The sequence below is a fragment of the Calcarisporiella thermophila genome (assembly GCF_041956535.1).
Source record: "Calcarisporiella thermophila strain CBS 279.70 unplaced genomic scaffold VTP21scaffold_16, whole genome shotgun sequence".
Lineage (NCBI taxonomy): Eukaryota > Fungi > Calcarisporiellomycota > Calcarisporiellomycetes > Calcarisporiellales > Calcarisporiellaceae > Calcarisporiella > Calcarisporiella thermophila.
This window is the reverse complement of record NW_027192206.1, coordinates 368,604-389,382: the sequence shown is the minus strand read 5'-3', so window position 1 is coordinate 389,382 and position 20,779 is coordinate 368,604. Positions and strand designations below refer to the sequence as shown.

Sequence of the window (20,779 nt, the reverse complement as noted above, 5' to 3'; positions counted from 1 at the left end):
CATTTATAGATAGATTGATAGATATGTAATCATGCCCATGCTGCTTTTTCAACCAACTTCACGTTTTGTCTCGAGCCATCCCACATAATTAATTTCATATTCCAATTTTATCCCACATGGGAAAAAAAATCTTATTACTGTGACTGGCTAATAATTCATTCAACGCGTCTAACGTGTGCTCTTTTCTTTTTCCCGTCCAAAAATTTTTTCTTCTAACGCACTACTCCATCCTATTCCTCCCATTAGTTGGCTACTATGGGAGAGACCTACGAGGTGCAGAACAAGGTCCGCCCCGAATCCGAGTCTTTATTTTTTCATTACTTTGGGGTAATACGGAGATGCCTTTTTCATGGAGAGTATGGAAATTCATTAAGCGTATGCATGTTTTCGAAGAAAAGAACGATAGAGGCCTCGATACCCTTCTTATCCGAACTCAACGGGGCAAACAGACATGCGAAGAAATCAAGACCTTTTACAGCCATAGGTAATATGAAATGAATTGTGGCCAATGAGCGAGTGAATGACTCCTCTGCCTTTGCTATTAGAGCGAAAATTGAAGAGGATTATGGAAGGCAATTGCTCAAGTTGGCCAAAATGCCAGTAGGAAAAGAGGAGATAGGGTGGGCTATCGTTCATGAACTCGTTGTACTGTTTGGCCGCCGCCTCATTTAGCCCTTTCTCTCCCCCTTAGCACCCTCCGGACTTCAATGGATACTGTTCGACGTGAACTCGAGTCGTCTGCCAAGTCACACCTTGACCTCGCGCGACAGTTTAGGTGTGAGTTAGAAATGCCGCTTAATGACCTAATTGTCGAACAGAGCGATAAGAGAAAAGTGGTGAGACTTTGGAGCTGGGCTGCTACTATTCGTTTTTTTCTTCTTTTCAACTAGAGCTGAAAATGCACTTTTATTCGGTCTCCTTGTAGTTAAGTACAATCGAAAAAACCCGTAGAAATAAGCATCTGCACTTATCATACTTAGGCAAGGTGATCTATACCTTCTCAGTTCTGCTTTATCCTTCAACTGGACTGGTCATGAATGATAGGTGAAAGAGAAATATGAGAACGAGTGCCTCAAGCTGCAGGATTGTCAACATAGCATGGCGTCATCCTCAGGAGTGGATGCGGATAGGGTACGTGAGTGTAGATGGGTTGACTTGCACTCTGGTTAGAACCTTAGCCAATCTTTTTTTTTCTTGGTGTAGATACGTATGAAGCTGTTGAAACTCCGGCAGAGCGTACGGGCCATGGGTAAGAAAGGATGATCAATGAGCTCTGATAGCCTTCTTCAGTAACGGACATATTAATGGAATCTACGGACTCTAGAGGAGGAATATCATAAAGCAGCTCATAGTGGGCGACTTGCCGCTGAGAAATGGAACCGCCAATGGAAAGACGCCTGCGAGGTGAGAGGTTTTGCCGGTGGTAGAGCGTTTCAATTTCTAAAGGATGCAAGTGCCTCTCCCAACCATAGCAATTCCAAACTATGGAGGAGGACAGAATAAAACTGTTGCGAAATAATTTATGGAACTATGCCAATATCTTGTCCTCGGTGTGTGTGTCGGACGAGGAGGTAAGTGGAGGCCAGCTTATCGCACCCCTTTTCGACTATTTACCTATCCTTGTAGACATGTGAGCGCATCCGCGTCTCTCTAGAATTCTGCAATGTGAGTCTGATTCTTGACCCATTTTCGATGAGGATGATGAATTCATATTTCGTTCCAGGTGGATGAGGATATTGCCCTGTTTGCTAAGCAACGAGGAATGATTCATGAGATACCAGGTAATTCATAAGATTTCAAACCCGATGAAGACGCTCATTCACACCTGTGCTACCTTTTCACAGAACCCTCGCTATTCGTTGATATACCCAGCCCCGAAGATATTCCCTCTCATAGCTATCCTACAAGTTCAATACAACGCTTTGATGACGAAACAGGACTGGCCGGTTCCCGAACTTCCACACGACGAAGATCTTCAACAATCGCTACTTCCACCATACCAAAATCATACACAATGCCCGTAGAGACTCTTTCTAGTCATATCACACCCTCCTTCAACAAACCCAGACGCTATTCAGTGGATGCCCCTAGCTCTAGCCAACCGATATTAGACCAACTTTCAGAGGGGGAACAAGAACGAAGACCAACGGGGGACACTGAAAGTTTGGACACCAACACAACCATCAGTTTAGACGACTCCCCCGAGAGTGCGGTTGCCCCCCAAGCCATCTCTGAAATAAGCCCTGTGATTTTGGATCAATCTAATCCTGTCAATGACGGTGGATCTCTGGATCCACCCAATGGTGCTCAACAGACGCTCACCATGCTCTCCTCTACAGATCCAAAGCTTAGTGAAACGTGTCTATCCCAAGATGGACAGCCTCCTGCTGCTCGGCCTGTATCGGTGGAAAAGGACGCATCTGGTCCATCCGGAGAAATCAGGCGTAGGCCCTCCTCTGGAAAAAGGCTTTCTTTCGCCCACCTTCTCTCCCAGCTGAACCAAAAGCTATCCATATCCTCATCAACCAGAAGAATACGAGCCAATTCTAACACAGCAATGGATGCTGAGGCAAAAGACGGGGAAAAACCGCTATCCTCTCTTACCTCTCCCAATCAAGCTACTCTACCACCCCATCTATCAGGGAAGACAATTGAACCCGAACAGACTCTCCCACCGTCCTCTGTTTCCGAGAAAATACCCGAGGCAACGACACAGCTTCATGGGCAGCCTCCACCCCAGACGGCTGCATCCTCTATGGGATCGGATACTTCTTCCATTTCCCAAAGTCAGATATCTCCGGACACGAATTCTTCAGAGTCGATCGTGGTCGCAAGTCTTACGGCGGAAGAGGTGTGCGAGGGTGAAAAACGGGATGCAGAATCGCTCCAGATAGTAAATCGGACCGCGATAGTATATGAGGAAGATTCGTCAAGTACACCAACCTCTCCATACGGACCTCCAGACGCCTTTGAGGCTGCCGTGTCCGGCTTAAACCCGCAGTCCTTCTTCTTCCGCTCTCTCTCCTCGATCCAATACGTGCAAGGAGGCAATAGTATGGAAGCTCGGTACTCACTAGCGCAAGGCATGACTTCTTCCAACATTACCCTCCCGTATCAAGGCCATCCCCCAGCCCCGTATGGGCAGGGCCATCTCTCCAGCATTCCCCCGCGGGCGCTCCACGAAGGGATCTTAGCACGTTGGAACTATAATCGACGCGGAGAGCGGATACTATTTTGGGCGAGGGCAAAGTATGATTATACGAAGGCCATCGACATTGAGCTCTCTTTTCAGTGCGGAGACATACTCTGGGTGGTGGAGACTCATTCGGATGGATGGTGGCGGGCGGGCCATCAAGCGGATGAAGAGGAGGGGCTTGTGCCGTCCAACTATATGGAGCAGCTGTCTTAATACTATTTTTTTGTATTCTATTATCTAGAACTCTCTTCTCTATCTTATCATTAAATCGTGGCCAACCTTTGTTTAATGATTTTGCGCTGCTGAACGTGGTTTCATCTTCCACGCAGCCTTATGCATAGATGCATCCACACTCTCCCTTGCTCGTATTTATTGGGCTAAGAACGAACCATGGAACGAGCAAAACATAGAATCATAATTGAAGTCTTGAAATATGGCCTGTTTTATTATTATAGCTGAGGAGCATATCTTGTTTCAAAGTCTGAATTCTTGTCTGACGCCTATAATGCTTGACCTGTAATATCTTTTTAATCCAGTATTCATCGGTAAAGCACTGGAGTCTACTGTGATGTTGGTTCATTTTTTACAAAACATTTATGGTGTTAGGGATAGTATCATAGTTTTATTGAATGAACTATTCATTAGGTATAAGCATAGGAAGTGCTGGGGTTAAGTATACCGAAAAGGCGCAATGGATAATCCATGATTTCCCATGCACCTGTTCTTCACTTGAACCACAATTCACATAGTTCAAAGATTCAGATGGTGAATCTTCAAACAAAATAGTGTACAGCCCATCCCCAAGAGCCTACCAATCCAAAATAGAGGCTATAGAGCGCTTTTCTACAAAAAGCGTCTGCATCCAACGATAGCAACCGTTGAAAGCAAACCCTTCCTGGAGAATTTACGCGTAAACAGTCAATGCTGACCGGCAACGAAGCGATATTCGTAGGTGTGGATTATCTGAGCATATCACTATAGCATGAAAAACAAATTAGTCATTTTAAGGAGATTCCAATTCCAATGGAATTAAGCTAATAGATTCAAGCTCAGGGGCTACTCGTTGTTGCGTATAGTGAGAGCCCGGGATGTTAATCACCATAGATTTTGTCTGACTGGTGCCAACAATTTATATCATCCCCGCTTGTTGTGAATTTCAAAGGGAAATGAAAGAGGACTCACCTTATTGTTGTGCCGAAAATAGGGGAGGTAATGCAGAAATGAAAGAAATGAAGACAAGTGAAAAATACATAAACAAAAGGTGAGAACTGCAAATAATCCAACGGTGTTCTTTTTTATACACAAAATGCTGCGCCATAATTTGTAAAGTCACATCGTGACAGAGTCGATGGGGCCATCATGCACTAGTACGATATTCCTACACAAATTAAACCGACATGAATATTCTCCCTCATAAAAGGTACGTTGCTCTCCCTTTGCCACTGTAAATTTACTTTCGCTAATTTTTCATTAACCTCACCTCTCAGTTGGCATGTCTATAACGTAAAGAACCGAGAGAAAGTCAGGAAGGATGAAGAGGAGGCTGCGGAAGAAGAGCGCAAGAAGGCTGAGCGTGTTCTTATTGCTGTAATTATCTTTTGACGATGCTTAGTATCCAATTCTTTCTAATGACTATGTGGCTACTAGGAACGCGAGGCTCGCTTAAATTTGTTACGGGAGCGAGCACAACAGAAAAATCAGCTCAATGCACCTCCTTCTCATGCCGAAGCGAGTCGTTTAGTCGGTGAGGGTGCCCTGACCACTAGTGCCGTCTCTAGAGAAGTTGAGGAAGAAGGGGCCCCTGCGAGGCATATTAATTTTTGGGAGGATCTCGAAAAAGTATATATTGATCTTGAGTCATTTGGAAAAAAGATGTTAAATACGCTTTTTTTTTTTAAAAAAGGCAGAAAACGCAGCTGCTACGGCAAAACTAGAGAATCCAGAAGCAGAGGAGGAGGAGCGGGCAAAAAAAGAGAAATTAGCTAGACAAATGAACATGTATCTTGATAAGGATAGTAAAGGTATGTTACTGGATTTTCCGATCTTGTTAGGTATTTAACATTAGTTGCGCATAACATTTGTATATCTTGAATCATGATATAGCGCAAAAGCCATGGTGGATGGGTGCGGAAAGAGATGACCAAAGTAAACCGTCCTCAGGATCCCATCACTCTAAAGGATATAAATCCGAGTATGTCTTGGCTCTCCTATCTCTATTTATTCGTATTCATAGCTCTAATGTCTGTTAATATCAGAAAAAAGGACGAGTACTCGAAGAAGCGGCATGATCCCCTCACTAAAATAAAGGACATACTAGAGAAAAAAGAGGAGAAAAAGCACAAAGACTCTAGGAGGATGAAGGATAAATCGCGGGTCCATAAGGTATTGAGCGGTCATTGGATGTTTCGCCGCTAGGATCGGATTGATTGAATACGTTTTTTTTTTTCCTTAGCGAGATAAGCACTCGTCCTCGTCGTCCCACTCCACCTCCAGCAAAAGTCTTGAGGAGTTACGCGCGGAGAGATTAGCTAGAGAAAGAGCGGAACGCGAGCGAGCGTATCAGCTTATCCACGGCAGAACATCCCCCGAACCTGAAGAGGCTCCAATTGGGAAGTACAACTCGCAATTTAACCCCGATCTTACTTCGGCTGCCAGGCAGCAGTGGCAAGAAAGGAGAAATGCCTCCAAAAGGCATCGATATAGCGATAAGTACCGCTCTTAAGGCAGCACCTATCATTCCACGTTTATTTTATCTTTATCCTGTAAATATTATTAAGCCAAGGAAGCCTTAGTATTTAATTTTTGGAGGATCCAGCGCAATGATATCAACTGTAATAAATATCGACTGAACTTCAAAATCATCAACATAACTATATTAAAGTAGGGCGAGAGCTATATGTTAGGCTCGCGTAGTAGCCTTTTCTTGACTCAAGTTCATTTCTCGTATACTCCCTTAGCCTTAATTTTTGAAACTAATGGCCCTGTCCAGGGTTCTCTGCCCGGCACATTTACTCGACAACCGCCACCCCCTTATCAATTTCTAGATTTGTGGCACCGTCTTTGCGTCGGAATTCGTATTGGCCTCCAGGGGAGAAATTTGGGGGGGCAAAATTATTACGGCTCTTTGGCAGTTTGCGCCTGCTTTTATTTAAGGTATTTATTTAGATTCTCGAGAGCTATTGTTGCCTATAGACATGTTAGAAAACATCTACATTGTTCGCGTAAGGTTTTCTAACCCAATTCTTTTCAGAACAAATGCGAGCTTTCCATTTCATCGACTTTGTAATCTATAGCATGGCCATCGAGCCGACTGGGAAATGAACGCCGTCGAAGGAGTATCTTGGATCTCTCCCACCCGGCTGTCATACGATCCACCCCTTTCGTCGTTCGGACTGCAGCAGGCTAGCGAGCTAGGTGCCTTTATGTCCGATAAGTGCCTAGACCTAATTTATTGTTCTCCCTTTTCACGGTGCATACAAACAGCCAGCGCCGTGGCTCAAGCTTCTAAGAGAGAACTAGATGTAAAACTGGAATATGGAATAAGGTATGCAGTGCTCGCTTGCTCATTTTCACCGCTGCCCCTGATTGTACTGGTATCCTTCAAAAGGGAATGGTTTGGAGCTGAGGAAAAGTACAACAGCTATACGATACCAACGGTGGAGAGCCTGCACGCCCTCTTTCCACTCGTCGACCCTACCCACAAACCGCTGGAGACAACAACCCACCTCTGCGAAACTATTTCTCAGTGCCATGATCGTTTTGAAGCATATCTCCGCGATCTAGTCGCCCTTCTAGATGCGTCCCCCACTCGGAATATACTGCTTTGCACGCATGCTGCCGGAGTGATAGCCGCCGGACGGGCTCTTATCGGTAATAGAAACGCCTATATCAACTCCGGGTTGGCGAGCGTGTGCAAATTTGTAAGGAGGGAGGATGGAGGTTGGGCCATGCAGTGGAATGGAAAAACGGACTTTTTGTCGGGCGGCGAGTGTCGCCCTTGGATGTTTTCGACGGATTACGATTCCAAAACTTAAATTGCATTAAAACATGTGCAATTTTTTTATTACAATGTATGCTGATGAACGACACAAACAGAGATCACTTGGTTTTCTTTTTATCGGTGTGCTGGCATCGCGCTACGGCCTTCGTAAGGTGTTGCCATGACCGAACGATAAGGATCGAGGGTATTACCACCCAGACAAAGTTGAAAGAGAAGAAGTAGACCCATACATAGAAGAAGTGCGGATTCACATGGGGGTTCCCCTCGAAAAGCGTGGTTGCGAAATAGAGGATATCGCCGTAGAGCTGGCCAACCGAAACGACCAGCTGGGCTACGTGGCGATAGGGCTTGTTGTGGTAGATGGCGTAGCAAATGACGATGGAGAGGGAGCCCCAGCAGAACTAGACAAGGAAGCATGAGACGAGATGCGCCATACCTTGGTGCCTCTTTTAACCACTTACCGCTGTAATGCGCTCCATGTTGATCACGAATGGATCGCTGGTCAAGTAGCGGGAATCGGCATGCGCGTACTCCTTCCACAGTTGGCCGAGCAGCGACTGATCCGAAGCGACTGCCTTGTGATTAACGCCAACATATCCCTCGAGGACGGAGTGGATCAGCGCACACACGGCGAACCAGACAAACGTGCATTTCTCCCGGGTGGTAAGATCCTTGCGCTGACGGAGCAAGAATAGGCTCAAGCCCATGGTCAACGCGACAGGCACCCCAACCCAAGCGAGGCAATCATACATCGAGAGGGTGTTGGGCACGTAGCCTGGTAGCTTGGCCGTGCGCGGGTAGTACGGATGAGGTATCGTGGAGTTCATGGCGGATATGTCCAAGACCAGAGGAGCTGAATCATTCCCCCGCCGACCTTATTTCAGTATTTAAATAGGCGGGTTGAGCGGCTCATCTAGCAGCGTTGGCAGCACTAGAATGTTCAAAACTAGGCCCCCATTTATTGGCTACCGCTATATCAGACGATATAGGAAAGGGGTCTATAGCGTAGCAATGAATACTTTCTACCACTGCAAATTGCTCATTGGCCGGAATACAATTGACTAAGTTGAATGCTCTTTTTTTGGGCATAATATACGGTATGACAAAAAAATTTGCCGCTTATGGCCACTAGGTAGGTGGTGGCATGCTGGGTGGTAGTTGTGGTGATTCGGGATGAGAACTCGCTTGTATCCGGATTGAACATGTGCAGGCGGCTGGCGTGTATACCGAGGTGATCAGATAAATTTCAAGTGAACAGGCGCAATTGACGAGTTAGGATTGCTATTACACCTTAGTGAAATATATATCTACCTCTTCTACTGATGAAGTGACTAGAAAAATGATAAGCTTTGTAAAATGAAAGGAAAAACCAAATGATTTCACATATACATATGAGCTTCAGCACTAATATCTGTTTTCTATGTCCAATAAGAGACTGCGAGTCAATACAAACTGTTTAACAAAAGCCGAGCAGCTCTCCGGGATCTCTATTAAGGTGGATAGGGGAGACTGCTTCAACAAGTTCGAACTACAATATGTCTGAGGCATAATATCACTATTCTACATGTATACACTCATCCTCCATTTTAAAGCTTTACTACAGATCCGGCTGCGCTATGCTTTTCGAACAAGTCATACTAAGTGCATCCTCTCCCAACTAACAACGACGAGGTTCCCTGCTTTTATAACTGGCGTAGTGGTAAACGCATCCATATCGAATGCCCTAGCGTTAATATTGCGCAATATTGAATGTTCGAATTTTTTCGAGAAATATCGTTCTATTGATACACCTACAAGTCTATTTAAGATGACCAAAGATTTATTAGAAGTTTTTCAGTGATGCCACGAGGAAAATAGGGGATTATAACCTTGGATCTCAAAGGCAAAATAGTTGTTGATGCATTGTCTCAATTACGGCTTAAGCTCCTTGGGATCATGCAGTGCCGTCCATTGAAAGTATCAGATTTTGTGACACCTAACACGAAGAATCCGCTTTCTTATTTTATTATTCGGATAGGAAGGAACAGGCCATTCTTTTTACATTCGTTCTTGTTCATACGAAAATTAGAAAGAGCATCATGTCAACCCCTTACAGCATAGATTTCGTAGCCCAGCTTTTCCGAGTGACCGTCCTCCACCCATCTATTGGCTTAGTCGTACTCCCCATCCTCTACGCATTCCAAGTCGATACGGACAGCTGGATTGCTTACTATTCAATTCGATATCTGGTTGCCCTTGTTATCATATACGTAGTGCATGCTACATGGCTTCGTATAAAGAGGCGAAAGAAGCTTCAGTGGGAGGAACAGATTGTTGTCATTACCGGAGGTAATTTCCTTCCCTAGTACTTTTGTTTCTGTCGCATTGGACTCAATTATGTTTTGATAGGGGCGAGTGGAATTGGTCAAATTCTGGCTGAATTATTAGCCATTCGGCAAGTGACCGTCGTCGTGCTAGATCGCAATCCCATAGAGACGCAGCAAAGTACGCACCCAGTTTATCGGGAATTATCGACTACTTACTGATCCTTCTGTTGTTAGGTAATATTATCTACCACCAATGTGACGTATCCGACCCCAAGCAAGTTGAAAGTGCGGCGAAGAAGATCATTAAGGAGGTACGGTTATTTTATTACAAACTCTGATCTATCGTAGTTATGGTTTGCGTTGTTTTATCCTTACAGGTGGGCCACCCAACTGTCCTTGTTAATAATGCGGCTGTCGTGGATGGCAAACTTCTTACTGAGCTCTCTGTAGAGGAGATACAAGAGTACGCGTCTTCTCCCTGAAAAGAAACCAGTGTCTCTATTCTAACCATTTCCTGGTATACTTAGCGTTGTGGGCACAAACTTTACCTCGAATCTCTGGACAATCAAACAATTTTTACCCAACATGATCAAGAATAACCGTGGGCATATAGTATGATTTTCTCTCTTTTCTTTCCTATCCCCCTACATGGTTTCACCTTAACATCGTTACCCACTCCAGATCACCATGTCTTCCGCACTCTCACTCGCAGGATGCCCACAGGCCGGTGTATACAGCGCGACGAAATCGGCAGTGTACACTTTGCACGAGGCATTACGGCAGGAGATTGTTTCACGGTAGGTGAACAATGAATTCATTCTAGCAACGCTTGCCATAATGGATTACGACTATATAGCCATTGTGCGGACAAGATCAACGTCAGCCTCTTTTGCCTTGGCCATGTCAACACGGGGCTGTTTAACGGCGTCTACTTCCCTTGGCCGTTCATTACGCCGACCCTGGAGCCAATCCACGTAGTGAAAGTGATCATTGATGTGCTCGATCGTGACGAGAGCCAGACTATTTATATGCCGCTCTATGTCCATTTGATGCCCGTGATGAAGATGATGCCAAACTGGGTCAACCAGATTGCATACAAGGTACAGCCATCGATAGTTTTATTTATGAGGCTTTTCTAATGTCTGCTCCCGTTGTACGGGCCCATCATGCTAGGTCATGGGCGCCAATAACGCTATGAAGACATGGAAAAAACCGGAGAGGAGTCACTAGAATTCCAAGCTGTAACATTGCAAAGTTTACTGTCATGTCACTACTTTTTCATCAATAGAGTGTGAATTGGGCAAATCTTGGGTGGTATTTTAGGAAATTCTCAGACATATTTCGGTCGGGTGATTTTTTGCCAAATGTTTTAAAAAGCCCAGTCTCGAAAACATTTCCCTCGACATTGTCTAGCGGTCTTTCCCCTATTCAAAGATAAAAACTACCTGAATTCGCACTCGAATAAACATGGCTATTTTGAGGCATTTGCGCAATAATGTTCCTCGCGAGGTCATCCCGCTCCTGTTCGTCGTGGGCTGCGGTGTAACTGGTAATGTCACTGTTGTCAGGGGCTTTTCAAAGCGAGCCCTTTTTGCTCAGTGCTCTTGGGGCTGAAATGTCCATGTTCTCTCCGAATATTAGGGGGTCTGTTTGCCTCTCTCCACAAACTAACCACCGATCCACATATTCGTCGCCACAATTCGCGCCATGGCCACCACTAGAAGCCGGTTCATGTGGCGATGCACCTGATTGAGCGCTCATTTGAAAAATGCCTTTCCATTTATTTCAACATTAGTCTACTTTTGTACATTGTGCTAATTAGTTAAAAAATTGGGTGTCCGTATGGCTTGTGTAAGCTTCTCGCAACGCTATTTAACAATATTTTATAATAAAAGATTTCCTTAGGCTGTTGAAATCTTTTTTGGACGGGCCAATAGGGCCGTAGATTTTTAAAAACAATCAGTGCACACGACACTGCTACCCTTTCCAATACCCTTTTCAATACGGTTTCTTTTTTTCCCTACACAATCAATATAGAGAGAAATCAAGCGGAACCCCCTTGCTTGAAAGACGGTTGGTTCTTCGCCTGCATTCATTAATCGTACCATTTTGCTAAGAGATTTATAAGACAGCCGCAGGCCAACGCGATCACTCGACCAGATACCGAGCGCGCGATGAAACTCAAAGAAATAAACCGAACTGCCACCTTCGCTTGGTGTCCGGCGCAGCATCTCCCATATATTGCCACAGGAACGGTGGCAGGCGCGCTGGATGCCTCGTTCTCAAACACCGCCGAGCTTGAGATATTTCGGCTTGACCTTCAGCGCCAAAATTCGGAGGGGTTAAGCCCCATCGGCTCGATCCCGGCCAATGCTAGGTGCGTTTTCTCCCCTTCATATTCGGGATCGGTCTCTGAAACGTTTATTTTACGTAGATTTAATCGTCTCGCTTGGGGTTATCCTATTTCTAATAAACCTTACGGAATCTTAGCAGGCGGCTTGGAGAATGGCGAGGTGAATCTATGGAATCCAGCGGCTATACTTGATGATAATAGGTGCGTTGGAGGAAGATAAATTTCCACTGTCCCTATTTGCTGATGTCCATATTGTATTTAGCGACAAGGCCCCTATATTTTCTCAGGCGCTACACACAGGATCCGTGCGAGGATTGGACTTCAATCCATTCCAGCACAATCTCCTAGCCTCAGCTGCTGGGAATGGTGAGGTAACGCACAAGCGCTCTCGCCTGCGAACATCGGACCCAAATCTAATGCCCATGTTTTTGTCTAATAGATCTACATCCTGGATCTGAACAATTTAAATAAGCCATATTCGCCCGGGTCGCGATCATCCAAACTGGAGGATATCACCCATCTCTCTTGGAATTGCCAAGTACAACATATCCTTGCCACATCATCGACAACGGGACACACCGTAATCTGGGACTTGCGCAATCGGCGCGAGATATTACATCTTCCTCCGGGCAACTCATCCATGATGCCAATGCATATGGGTGGCGCGGCTGGCCTACGCGGGGTGTCGGCCGTAGTCTGGAACCCGGATGTGGTGCGTTGTTCATTTGATGGCTTTCTCTTCTAGCAATGATGGATTATTCATATCTATTGCTCGTTTTTAGGCTACCCAATTGATTACGGCCTCGGAAGACGATAGCAACCCTGTCATTTCAATGTGGGATTTGCGTCAAGCTCACGCTCCTGAGAAGAGCTTGATTGGCCATACAAAAGGCGTCCTTTCAGTCTCGTGGTGTAAGAAAGATTCGGAGCTTGTCCTTTCCTGCGGTAAAGATTGCCGTACCATCTGCTGGAATACAACAAGCGGTGAAATCATTGGCGAGGCAAGTATTCGAATATCGAAATCTCGAAATTGACGACGCGCTAACTCCAATGAGTGATCTTTAGCTTCCCCAGAGTGCCAATTGGTCATTCAAAGTGGATTGGGATCAAACCAATCCCGACATTTTTGCGTCCGCCTCTTTCGATGGAAAAGTATGAAGCACCTCAGATTTTCTCTCTCCCTCCTCTTTCTTTTTAACGTTGTTTATTGTAGATTAATTTGCACTCCCTACAAGACTATTCCCTGAAAGATTCTTCTCCTCAAAACCAAGTCGAATATGACCCCTTTTCACAGCAGGCCCTTGGAGCCACGCCAGCTTCAGCAACCATTCAGCTTAAGAGACCACCCAAATGGCTACGGCGTCCCGTGGGCGCCACTTTCAGTTTTGGCGGAAAGTTAGTCTCCTTTAAATCTCCTGCTCAGAACCTTACTGCACCTGGGGCCGTACCACCTACCCAGCCTATTGTGTACACAGTGACCATCTCAACGCCAAAAACTGAGCCAGATATTGTGAAGCGTTCTATTATGCTTGAAGAGGCCCTTAAGTCGGATTCCTTGAACTCTTACTGTGAAGCAAAGGCGACTGATTCCCTGAGGGAAGGCAAATCATGGAAATTGCTTCGGTCCCTCTTTGACGATAATGCCCGCGAGAAGTTGGTCAATTACCTTGGATTCGAGAAAGAAAGTGTGGTGGATTCAGTCGCTGCCGCAATCAAACGTATGCACTTGGGAGATTCTCGAACGGCTGAGAAGTCAGTGGACCAGAGCACCGATAGAGGTGGCGTCACCAAGACAGCTGCTGCTAGCGATCCCCCGCACGTCTCGGCCGGCAACAGCGAGCCAGCCGAGAGGGCCGATCTCAATTCTGGACAATCTGACCTATTCAGTGAGGATCAGAATTCCGCCTCATCTATAGACCCCTTTGCGAATATCAAACCGAATTCCCTCGATTCCCCGTCAATACCCCGTCCCCCCGACTCCGACTCCCAACGCCTTTTCCACATGTATTCCTCTCGGGATTCAGAGGTAGACCGTTGCATAACCCGTGCCGTAGTCCTGGGCCACTTTGAATCTGCTGTTGATGTCTGCATTGCAGCAAATCGCTTCACGGATGCCCTTCTTCTTGCCATTTGTGGAGGGCAGGAGCTTTTGGCCCGCGCACAGGAAGCCTACTTTGAAAGACAAGCGGCCCACACCTCCTACCTGCGACTACTCCGAGCAATTATTGCCGGGGATTTGGCCGACGTGGTGGACAACACCGCTCTGGAGGAGTGGAGGGAAACTATGGTGGTGCTCTGCACGTTTGCTCGTACAGATGAATTTGTCAAACTTTGCGAGACTCTGGGACACCGGCTTGAGCAGCGCTGGCGTCAGCTTTACTCGGCTGACTCGCGAGGTCAGTCGGAGTCCTTGGATTTCCGCGAGAGTGCCGGGTTGTGCTATTTAGCATCAGGAAACCTTGAGAAGGTGGTCAGCATTTGGGTCTCGGAGATAGAAGACGAAGAGCGCAAGTGCTTCTCCACCAGCGCTGGTTTCAGCTCACGCCGCTCCTTGCTGCTCCAAGATCTTATGGAGAAGGTGGCGGTTTTGCGAAAGGCAATCGACTTCGAGGATCCCAACCTGACGCATCCCCCTGAAGACACCGACGGTCAAACCCCCGAATACCGCCTGGCCCCTCTTTATACCAAATACTACGAGTATGCCGAGCTGCTAGCATCCCAAGGTCTACTCGCCCATGCTATGAAATATCTAGACCTCATACCCACGGGTTTCCGTAGTCAACGTCCCACCTCAAGACCAGAGGTTATCGGTATCATGCGCGATCGCCTCTACCATTCTGGTGGCTATATCACCGGTACCAATGCGCCTCCTTTCCCGTTTGCTCTCTTCCAACCCCAAGATCAGTCGCTTCAAAACCAAGAAACCTCACCTCAGAACTACTATCACTACAACGAACCACAGGCTGCTGGGCCCCAAGATCCAATGCCCCACCCCTACGGCCCTGGCCCCGGCCTTCCACAGCAACCACAACAGCATGAGCCTCAGCCACCGCCGCCGCAGCAGCAACCGCAGCCGCAGCAGCAACAGTCTCAAATCCAACCATCTTGGGGCTATACACACGAGGCCACTCAAGGCTCGTCCTCCTATTTCTCCAATGCAGTCTACAATACTCCGCATACATATACTAATCCCTACAGTAATTATATGGATGCCATCTCTACCGCATCGCTTCCTCCCCCCATGGACTCTGTAGCAGACCCAGCAGCATCCAATGTCCGAGAGCTACCACCTTCTCAACTTCGCAATCAAGGCCATTGGAATGATCCTCCTATGGTCCCATCCCCCGACCCAACAAGACAGAAGCGTCAGCAGCTCCAGGGCAATAAAGTCTTCTCCCCAATAACCGCTCCTTTTCACAATTCGAATCCTATCCCGCCTAGTGATCCTACTCATCCACCCGCAGGAAATCATCCATATGTGGGGGGTATTGCTCCTCATCCCCCTCCCGTCGCTTCCCCCCTCTCCCCCCCTCCGCAAATGAATGCCATGCCCTCAGCTATGTATGGCGAGCATCGGCCGGATGCCCAGAGTTTCCAGCCACCCGGGCCGCCTGCTCCGCCTCCAACCGCGGCTACCGGTGGAATAGCCTCACCGTTGCAGCATGCTGCACAACCCACAGGAGCACGCTGGGGCGTTCCCTCACCTCCTCAAAAAATTTTATCTCCTCCCCCACCTCCTCCTATTCACCTCCAGCCAGCTCATCCCGCGCATCCTCATCCTCATCATCACCAACAGCAGCCGCCGCAGCAAAAGCAACAACAGCCCCCACCACAGCCACAGCAACCTCAACCCGCAGGTAGAGGTCGGCCCCAAATGCACGGAAAGCTGGCCGCCCCAGAAGATAAGCGATATCGTAAGCTCGATATTCTTACCATCTGTTTATTCCATTATTTATGCATACCAACTATTTGTACTCTCCTCCCCCTTAAATAGCTGCCGGTGACCGTTCCCATATTCCCGATTCACACAAGCCCATTTTAACCATTTTGACGAATGAGCTCGTGCGTGCAAGACAAAATGCTGCGGTAAGTATTTTTCACAATAAGTTAAAAATAATAAACTCGGTATTCACGGGCATTGAATATATTGCATGCAGCCTCATCAACGCAGGGTGCTTGATGATACAGAGAAGCGTCTCAATAACCTGTTTGATCTATTGAATAATGGGGAACTCTCGCAGCAGGTAGTGCAGCAGATGTTGTTACTAGTGCAAAGTAAATATATAGTTTCTCTCCTATTTTACCTATATGACAGTCGAAAATTAACCATTCCTTTTTCCCACTTAAAGCACTCGAGGCACGCGATTACAATACGGCCATTCGTATCCATGTGGACCTGCTTACAACAAAATATGAAGAGTGCGGATACTGGATGGTGGGAGTCAAGCGCCTTATAGATACAGTCCGGGCCTTTTAAACACTCTAATTCTTGGAGATATATATATACTATATTTTAATATCATTTATCTTGGAATATTTCTTTTTTTTTTTTCTTGGTTCTATTTTTCTCCTTCTTCTTTTTTTCTTGTGATGGATTTTCAAAATACTCTTATCCCTACTTTATCCTGCGACACGGTTTCCATGTTGATGAAGTACCCTCAGCTCTTTAATTTTTTTTTTTCAATAACAATACTATTTTAGGTTAGGTTATTTATGAATCTGACCAACTCAGCGAAAAGCCACACAAAGGCCAATCGCCCCGGTTTTCACTTTAGCACCAGAGCTTTATTGGATTAGTATTCTCTCTATTCTGCTTCATCTCCTTCTCTCTGCCCCTCCCTTCGCCCCTCCCTTCCCTCGCTCTCCGTTTGTTTCAACCCATCCAATGCCAAAATGACTATTCGAGATCAAATATCTGCACTTCTGCGACTTCCGAAGAGACCCCCCTCCCACTATGAATCATCGAATCCCTCCCTTCACGAACTAGATTGTGATCGGGTGTCATCAAGCTCATCATGGACCGATGCATATTCTGTCACTCCATTCAGTCCCGATCATCTTCCCACCGAGCTTATTGCACACATAATCAAGCAGCTCAACTCGCCTAGAGATCTCATCTCGTGCATGCTTGTTTGCAAAGCTTGGAGTCAATGTGCGGCTGAGAAGCTGTGGCAACGACCGTTCATCCAGCGTGCAGAGAATCTCAATGCCATGCTTGAGACGCTTTCTAATGAGAATTCCACTTTTCAGTACTCACGATTTATAAGGCGGCTCAATCTCACATTTTTCGATGTGAACGATACCCAGCTGACGCAATTTTCATCTTGCCATCGATTGGAACGGCTCGTGTTGAATGGATGCCACTCTGTCACAGACGAGGGGGTGACAGCATTGCTGCGAGGACTGCACGATTTGCTGGTGGTGGATTTTGGCGATATAGTAAATCTTTCTAATAAGAGCGTCGTTCTACTCGCTGAACACTGCAAACGATTGCAAGGGATTAACCTTGCACTGTGTAAGAACATCTCCGACTATGCGGTGGAGACGTTGGCTATGAACTGCACACGGCTGAAGAGAGTAAGTGATACTAGTATCCTTTGGTCAAATAGGCCGATAGTTTCATATTCTTCCCGTTCTGTGCGTCCTCTTTTAGATCAAGATGGCCCACTGTGATTTAATAACAGATGCGTCCATTTTAAAACTGGCAGAGTGCTGTTCTCAGTTGGTGGAGCTTGATGTGACAGAATGCTCCGTGTCCGATGAGTCTATTCGCGAGCTTCTCTTGCGCTGCACTCAGCTCCGAGAATTAAGGCTCGCATGGACAAGAATCACTGACGCTGCCTTCGAATTTGATATCTTGCCGCATTTCGAACACTTGCGCTTCCTCGATCTCACCGCCTGCTCCTCCATCTCCAACAATGCAATTCGATTCATTGTCCGCTCTGCTCCCAAACTTCGCACCCTAATGCTTGGAAAGTGCACCCATATTACTGATGATGGCGTCTTCCACATCACCGCGCTGGGGAAAAATCTGCATTTTTTGCATCTCGGTCACTGCTATGGAATCACAGACCGTGCAGTGCAAGCTCTCGCAAAGCACTGTTCGCGTTTGCGCTACGTTGACCTTGCCAACTGCTCCCAGATCACTGACGACTCTGTCGTCGAACTAGCACATCTCCCACGATTACGGAGAATAGGCCTCGTTCGCTGCAATAATATCACAGATCGTTTCCTCAACGAACTTGTCACACAAGGCATCGCATGCACCACACTAGAACGCGTACATCTCTCCTACTGTAGCCGCCTTTCGCTCAGAGCGGTTCGAGCGCTGCTCAATAGCTCTCCACGCCTGAACCACCTTTCGTTGACGGGAGTGCCTGATTTCTTGCAGCCGGATATCCAGCAGTTTTGCCGGCAGGCACCAAGCAAATTTCAACCCCACCAACTTGCCATATTTTGTGTTTTCAGCGGAAAAGGCGTTAAAGAGCTGCGAAGCTATCTAAATGAGAAGTACAGATCGGAAGATGCAATGGACTTGTCGCATGCTGCGAGCACATTAACAGGCTCCGCCGAGCGAAATGAAGAGATTCGTGGCGACTTTGAGGACCCTCTTTCCCCGGAGCCAACGGGGACACTGGATGAGGATGATACAAGTCTTTGAACAATTGGACCCAAAATTCATGCTTCATAGTTGCTGTTTTTGACTTTTTCGTTTATACTCTTTGACTAATCTCTCCCTTGTTATATTCTTTCCATGTAGCCATACTTGACAAGTTTACTCTGCTAAAGTTCTGAATGCTTTTCTTCTTTATCCTCTTTCTTCAATACTTAATCCCTTTTTTTGGAGAATAAACAATTCAAAAAGGCTTTGTCAAATTCCATTTTAAACCTACTCCTCTCCCTCTCCAATGACAAGCATTCCTCAGGTGAACAGAGTTCTTGGCGGGCAACTATATCGATTGATTCCATTTTCAGGCAAATAGCCCAGGCCTTTCTTCCTTTCTTCACCCTGTCTACCTCAATTCTATACCTTTGAAACACGACGCTAATGGCCAGCTGGATAACACATAGAGTTCAGGCAACCACTATTGGCAATGTGGAGGGCACTAGGGAGCAAATGGCCGCGGTGAATGAATTGGAGCGCGACTTCACGATTTCTGCGGAGAAATTACGCGAGGTGGCGGAGGCGATAAAAGTGGAAATGATGAAGGGGTTGGAAAAGGACAATCAAACGGGTAAGCTTGCATTGCTTGTAGAGGCATTTCGGGCTGATTTGCTTAATGGCGTTCCAGTTCCTATGGTCCCTAGTTTTGTTCCTGGCCGGCTGACCGGCAAAGAAACTGGCAGCTTCCTGGCTCTCGACCTCGGCGGAACGAACTTGCGGGTGTGTCAGGTCAACCTGCTGGGAGACGGAAAATTCACATTGCGCCAGGAAAAGTTCACCGTTTCTGAGCCACTACGCACTGGGCCGGCGCAAAAGCTATTCGATTACCTTGCCGAGTGCGTGGATACTTATCTCACGAACTACTCTTCAGAGGATCCCCAAATGCCACATGCGACGAAGCTCGGATTTACGTTCTCCTTCGCGGTCAACCAGACGGCGATCAACCGAGGCACGCTGCTGTACTGGACAAAGGGCTTTAATTGCTCGGGCATGGACGGAAAGGACATTGTTGGGATGCTGCAGGACGCGCTTTTGCGCAAAAATGTCTCCGTGGAGGTTGTTGCGCTCGTGAATGACACGGTGGGCACTCTAATTGCCCAGAGCTACCGGGAGCCGGATACGGTACTAGGGGTGATTCTGGGGACGGGCACGAACGGAGGTATTGTGTCGAATGAACCTGACAATTCATTGTATAACTTGGACATGCAGCCTGACTGTCTCTTGCTTTTTATCTTTAGCCTATTATGAGAAGGTGTCCAATATCAAGAAGCTGAGCGGCGGCAACTACTCTCCCGGTGAGCTTATGGCGGTGAACACCGAATGGGGCGCGTTTGATATGGAGCGCCACGTGCTGCCCGTGACTCCCTATGACAACAAGCTTGACCGTAAGTCGGTGAACCCTCGCAGTCAGACCTATGAGAAAATGATATCGGGGATGTATCTCGGCGAGATCGTGCGCAACGCCGTATTGCACCTCGTAGACTGCAATCTTCTCTTTGAGGCGCATTCCTCTGTGGACCTGAATCGCCTGTGGAGCTTTGACTCCAGCTACATGTCCACCATCGAGGCCGATGCCACCCCGGACCTCGCTCATACCCAGCACGTACTCGAGTCCATTCTAAATGTGCCCAAAACCACCTTGACCGACCGGCGAATCGTAAAGAAGATTGTCGAGCTCGTAGGCACGCGCGCGGCACGCCTTGCCGCTGCCGGCCTGGTAGCGGTGGTCGAGCATTGTGACGCGCTGGAGGAAGGATGTTCTGTAGGAATAGATGGCTCGTTATTCCAGCACTATCCCAGCTTCCGTGAGCGCATTGTTGCAGCCCTCCACGAGCTTGTGGGAGACAACGCCGACAGGATCAAACTGATCGAAGCCGCTGACGGAAGCGGCATAGGGGCTGCAATGATTGCTTGCCTGGCCTCGGTCAAAAAGTAGCAAGCCTCGCTCATTACGCCGAGGAGCGTTGCCAAAACAAGCCAAGCAGGATCCCGCCATTCCATCCGCTCATACGCGGCTTGAGCCCACTGTTTCATTGTAACTTTATTTTAATAGTGTGAGAATCGAGTGTGTTATGCTATACCCTCGCAAAAGAAGAAATGTTTCATGGAATTTCCATCGGGCAATATAAACTTATCACAATGTTGCATCGATCGTCTAAAAGATCGACAATTTTGTCTTCTGATCCAGAGAGCACTGATCATATCCTCCAGGCTTTCTAAATTTGACAGCCGTGGTGGTACAGCTCTAGTCGAAAAAAAT

General features: G+C 47.0%; 9 protein-coding genes across 9 annotated transcripts; 8 read left to right on the top strand and 1 right to left on the bottom strand.

Moving 5' to 3' along the window:
• Window positions 1-255: 255 nt before the first annotated feature.
• On the top strand, window positions 256-3,409 carry VTP21DRAFT_3083 (uncharacterized protein; the record flags this gene model as incomplete). The annotated part of the gene is made up of 12 exons (XM_069393347.1): window positions 256-327; window positions 399-484; window positions 546-620; window positions 692-836; window positions 926-985; window positions 1,045-1,131; window positions 1,204-1,249; window positions 1,325-1,404; window positions 1,473-1,571; window positions 1,627-1,665; window positions 1,724-1,781; window positions 1,845-3,409. The coding sequence occupies 12 exons, from the start codon at window positions 256-258 to the stop codon at window positions 3,407-3,409; spliced, it is 2,412 nt and encodes an 803-aa protein (XP_069249693.1).
• A 1,184-nt stretch (window positions 3,410-4,593) lies between these two features.
• VTP21DRAFT_3082 (uncharacterized protein) lies at window positions 4,594-5,918 on the top strand (the record flags this gene model as incomplete). The annotated part of the gene is made up of 7 exons (XM_069393346.1): window positions 4,594-4,616; window positions 4,684-4,783; window positions 4,844-5,035; window positions 5,100-5,217; window positions 5,300-5,387; window positions 5,452-5,578; window positions 5,649-5,918. The coding sequence occupies 7 exons, from the start codon at window positions 4,594-4,596 to the stop codon at window positions 5,916-5,918; spliced, it is 918 nt and encodes a 305-aa protein (XP_069249692.1).
• A 472-nt stretch (window positions 5,919-6,390) lies between these two features.
• Window positions 6,391-7,230, top strand: VTP21DRAFT_3081 (uncharacterized protein; the record flags this gene model as incomplete). The annotated part of the gene is made up of 3 exons (XM_069393345.1): window positions 6,391-6,417; window positions 6,490-6,740; window positions 6,804-7,230. The coding sequence occupies 3 exons, from the start codon at window positions 6,391-6,393 to the stop codon at window positions 7,228-7,230; spliced, it is 705 nt and encodes a 234-aa protein (XP_069249691.1).
• Window positions 7,231-7,294: 64 nt separating this feature from the next.
• On the bottom strand, window positions 7,295-8,023 carry VTP21DRAFT_3080 (uncharacterized protein; the record flags this gene model as incomplete). Its single annotated transcript, XM_069393344.1, has 2 exons — window positions 7,295-7,597; window positions 7,658-8,023. The coding sequence occupies 2 exons, from the start codon at window positions 8,021-8,023 to the stop codon at window positions 7,295-7,297; spliced, it is 669 nt and encodes a 222-aa protein (XP_069249690.1).
• A 1,251-nt stretch (window positions 8,024-9,274) lies between these two features.
• VTP21DRAFT_3079 (uncharacterized protein) lies at window positions 9,275-10,732 on the top strand (the record flags this gene model as incomplete). The annotated part of the gene is made up of 8 exons (XM_069393342.1): window positions 9,275-9,524; window positions 9,585-9,680; window positions 9,737-9,813; window positions 9,880-9,965; window positions 10,030-10,114; window positions 10,184-10,299; window positions 10,359-10,602; window positions 10,676-10,732. 8 exons carry the CDS (start codon window positions 9,275-9,277, stop codon window positions 10,730-10,732), a joined length of 1,011 nt encoding a protein of 336 aa, XP_069249689.1.
• A 237-nt stretch (window positions 10,733-10,969) lies between these two features.
• Window positions 10,970-11,223, top strand: VTP21DRAFT_3078 (uncharacterized protein; the record flags this gene model as incomplete). Its single annotated transcript, XM_069393341.1, has 2 exons — window positions 10,970-11,051; window positions 11,144-11,223. 2 exons carry the CDS (start codon window positions 10,970-10,972, stop codon window positions 11,221-11,223), a joined length of 162 nt encoding a protein of 53 aa, XP_069249688.1.
• A 453-nt stretch (window positions 11,224-11,676) lies between these two features.
• On the top strand, window positions 11,677-16,332 carry VTP21DRAFT_3077 (uncharacterized protein; the record flags this gene model as incomplete). The annotated part of the gene is made up of 10 exons (XM_069393340.1): window positions 11,677-11,879; window positions 11,937-12,056; window positions 12,118-12,226; window positions 12,295-12,567; window positions 12,638-12,856; window positions 12,921-13,007; window positions 13,069-15,769; window positions 15,850-15,941; window positions 16,013-16,130; window positions 16,205-16,332. 10 exons carry the CDS (start codon window positions 11,677-11,679, stop codon window positions 16,330-16,332), a joined length of 4,050 nt encoding a protein of 1,349 aa, XP_069249687.1.
• A 416-nt stretch (window positions 16,333-16,748) lies between these two features.
• Window positions 16,749-18,516, top strand: VTP21DRAFT_3076 (uncharacterized protein; the record flags this gene model as incomplete). The annotated part of the gene is made up of 2 exons (XM_069393339.1): window positions 16,749-17,432; window positions 17,509-18,516. The coding sequence occupies 2 exons, from the start codon at window positions 16,749-16,751 to the stop codon at window positions 18,514-18,516; spliced, it is 1,692 nt and encodes a 563-aa protein (XP_069249686.1).
• Window positions 18,517-18,903: 387 nt separating this feature from the next.
• Window positions 18,904-20,455, top strand: VTP21DRAFT_3075 (uncharacterized protein; the record flags this gene model as incomplete). Its single annotated transcript, XM_069393338.1, has 3 exons — window positions 18,904-19,090; window positions 19,148-19,678; window positions 19,758-20,455. 3 exons carry the CDS (start codon window positions 18,904-18,906, stop codon window positions 20,453-20,455), a joined length of 1,416 nt encoding a protein of 471 aa, XP_069249685.1.
• Between the last annotated feature and the right edge of the window lie 324 nt (window positions 20,456-20,779).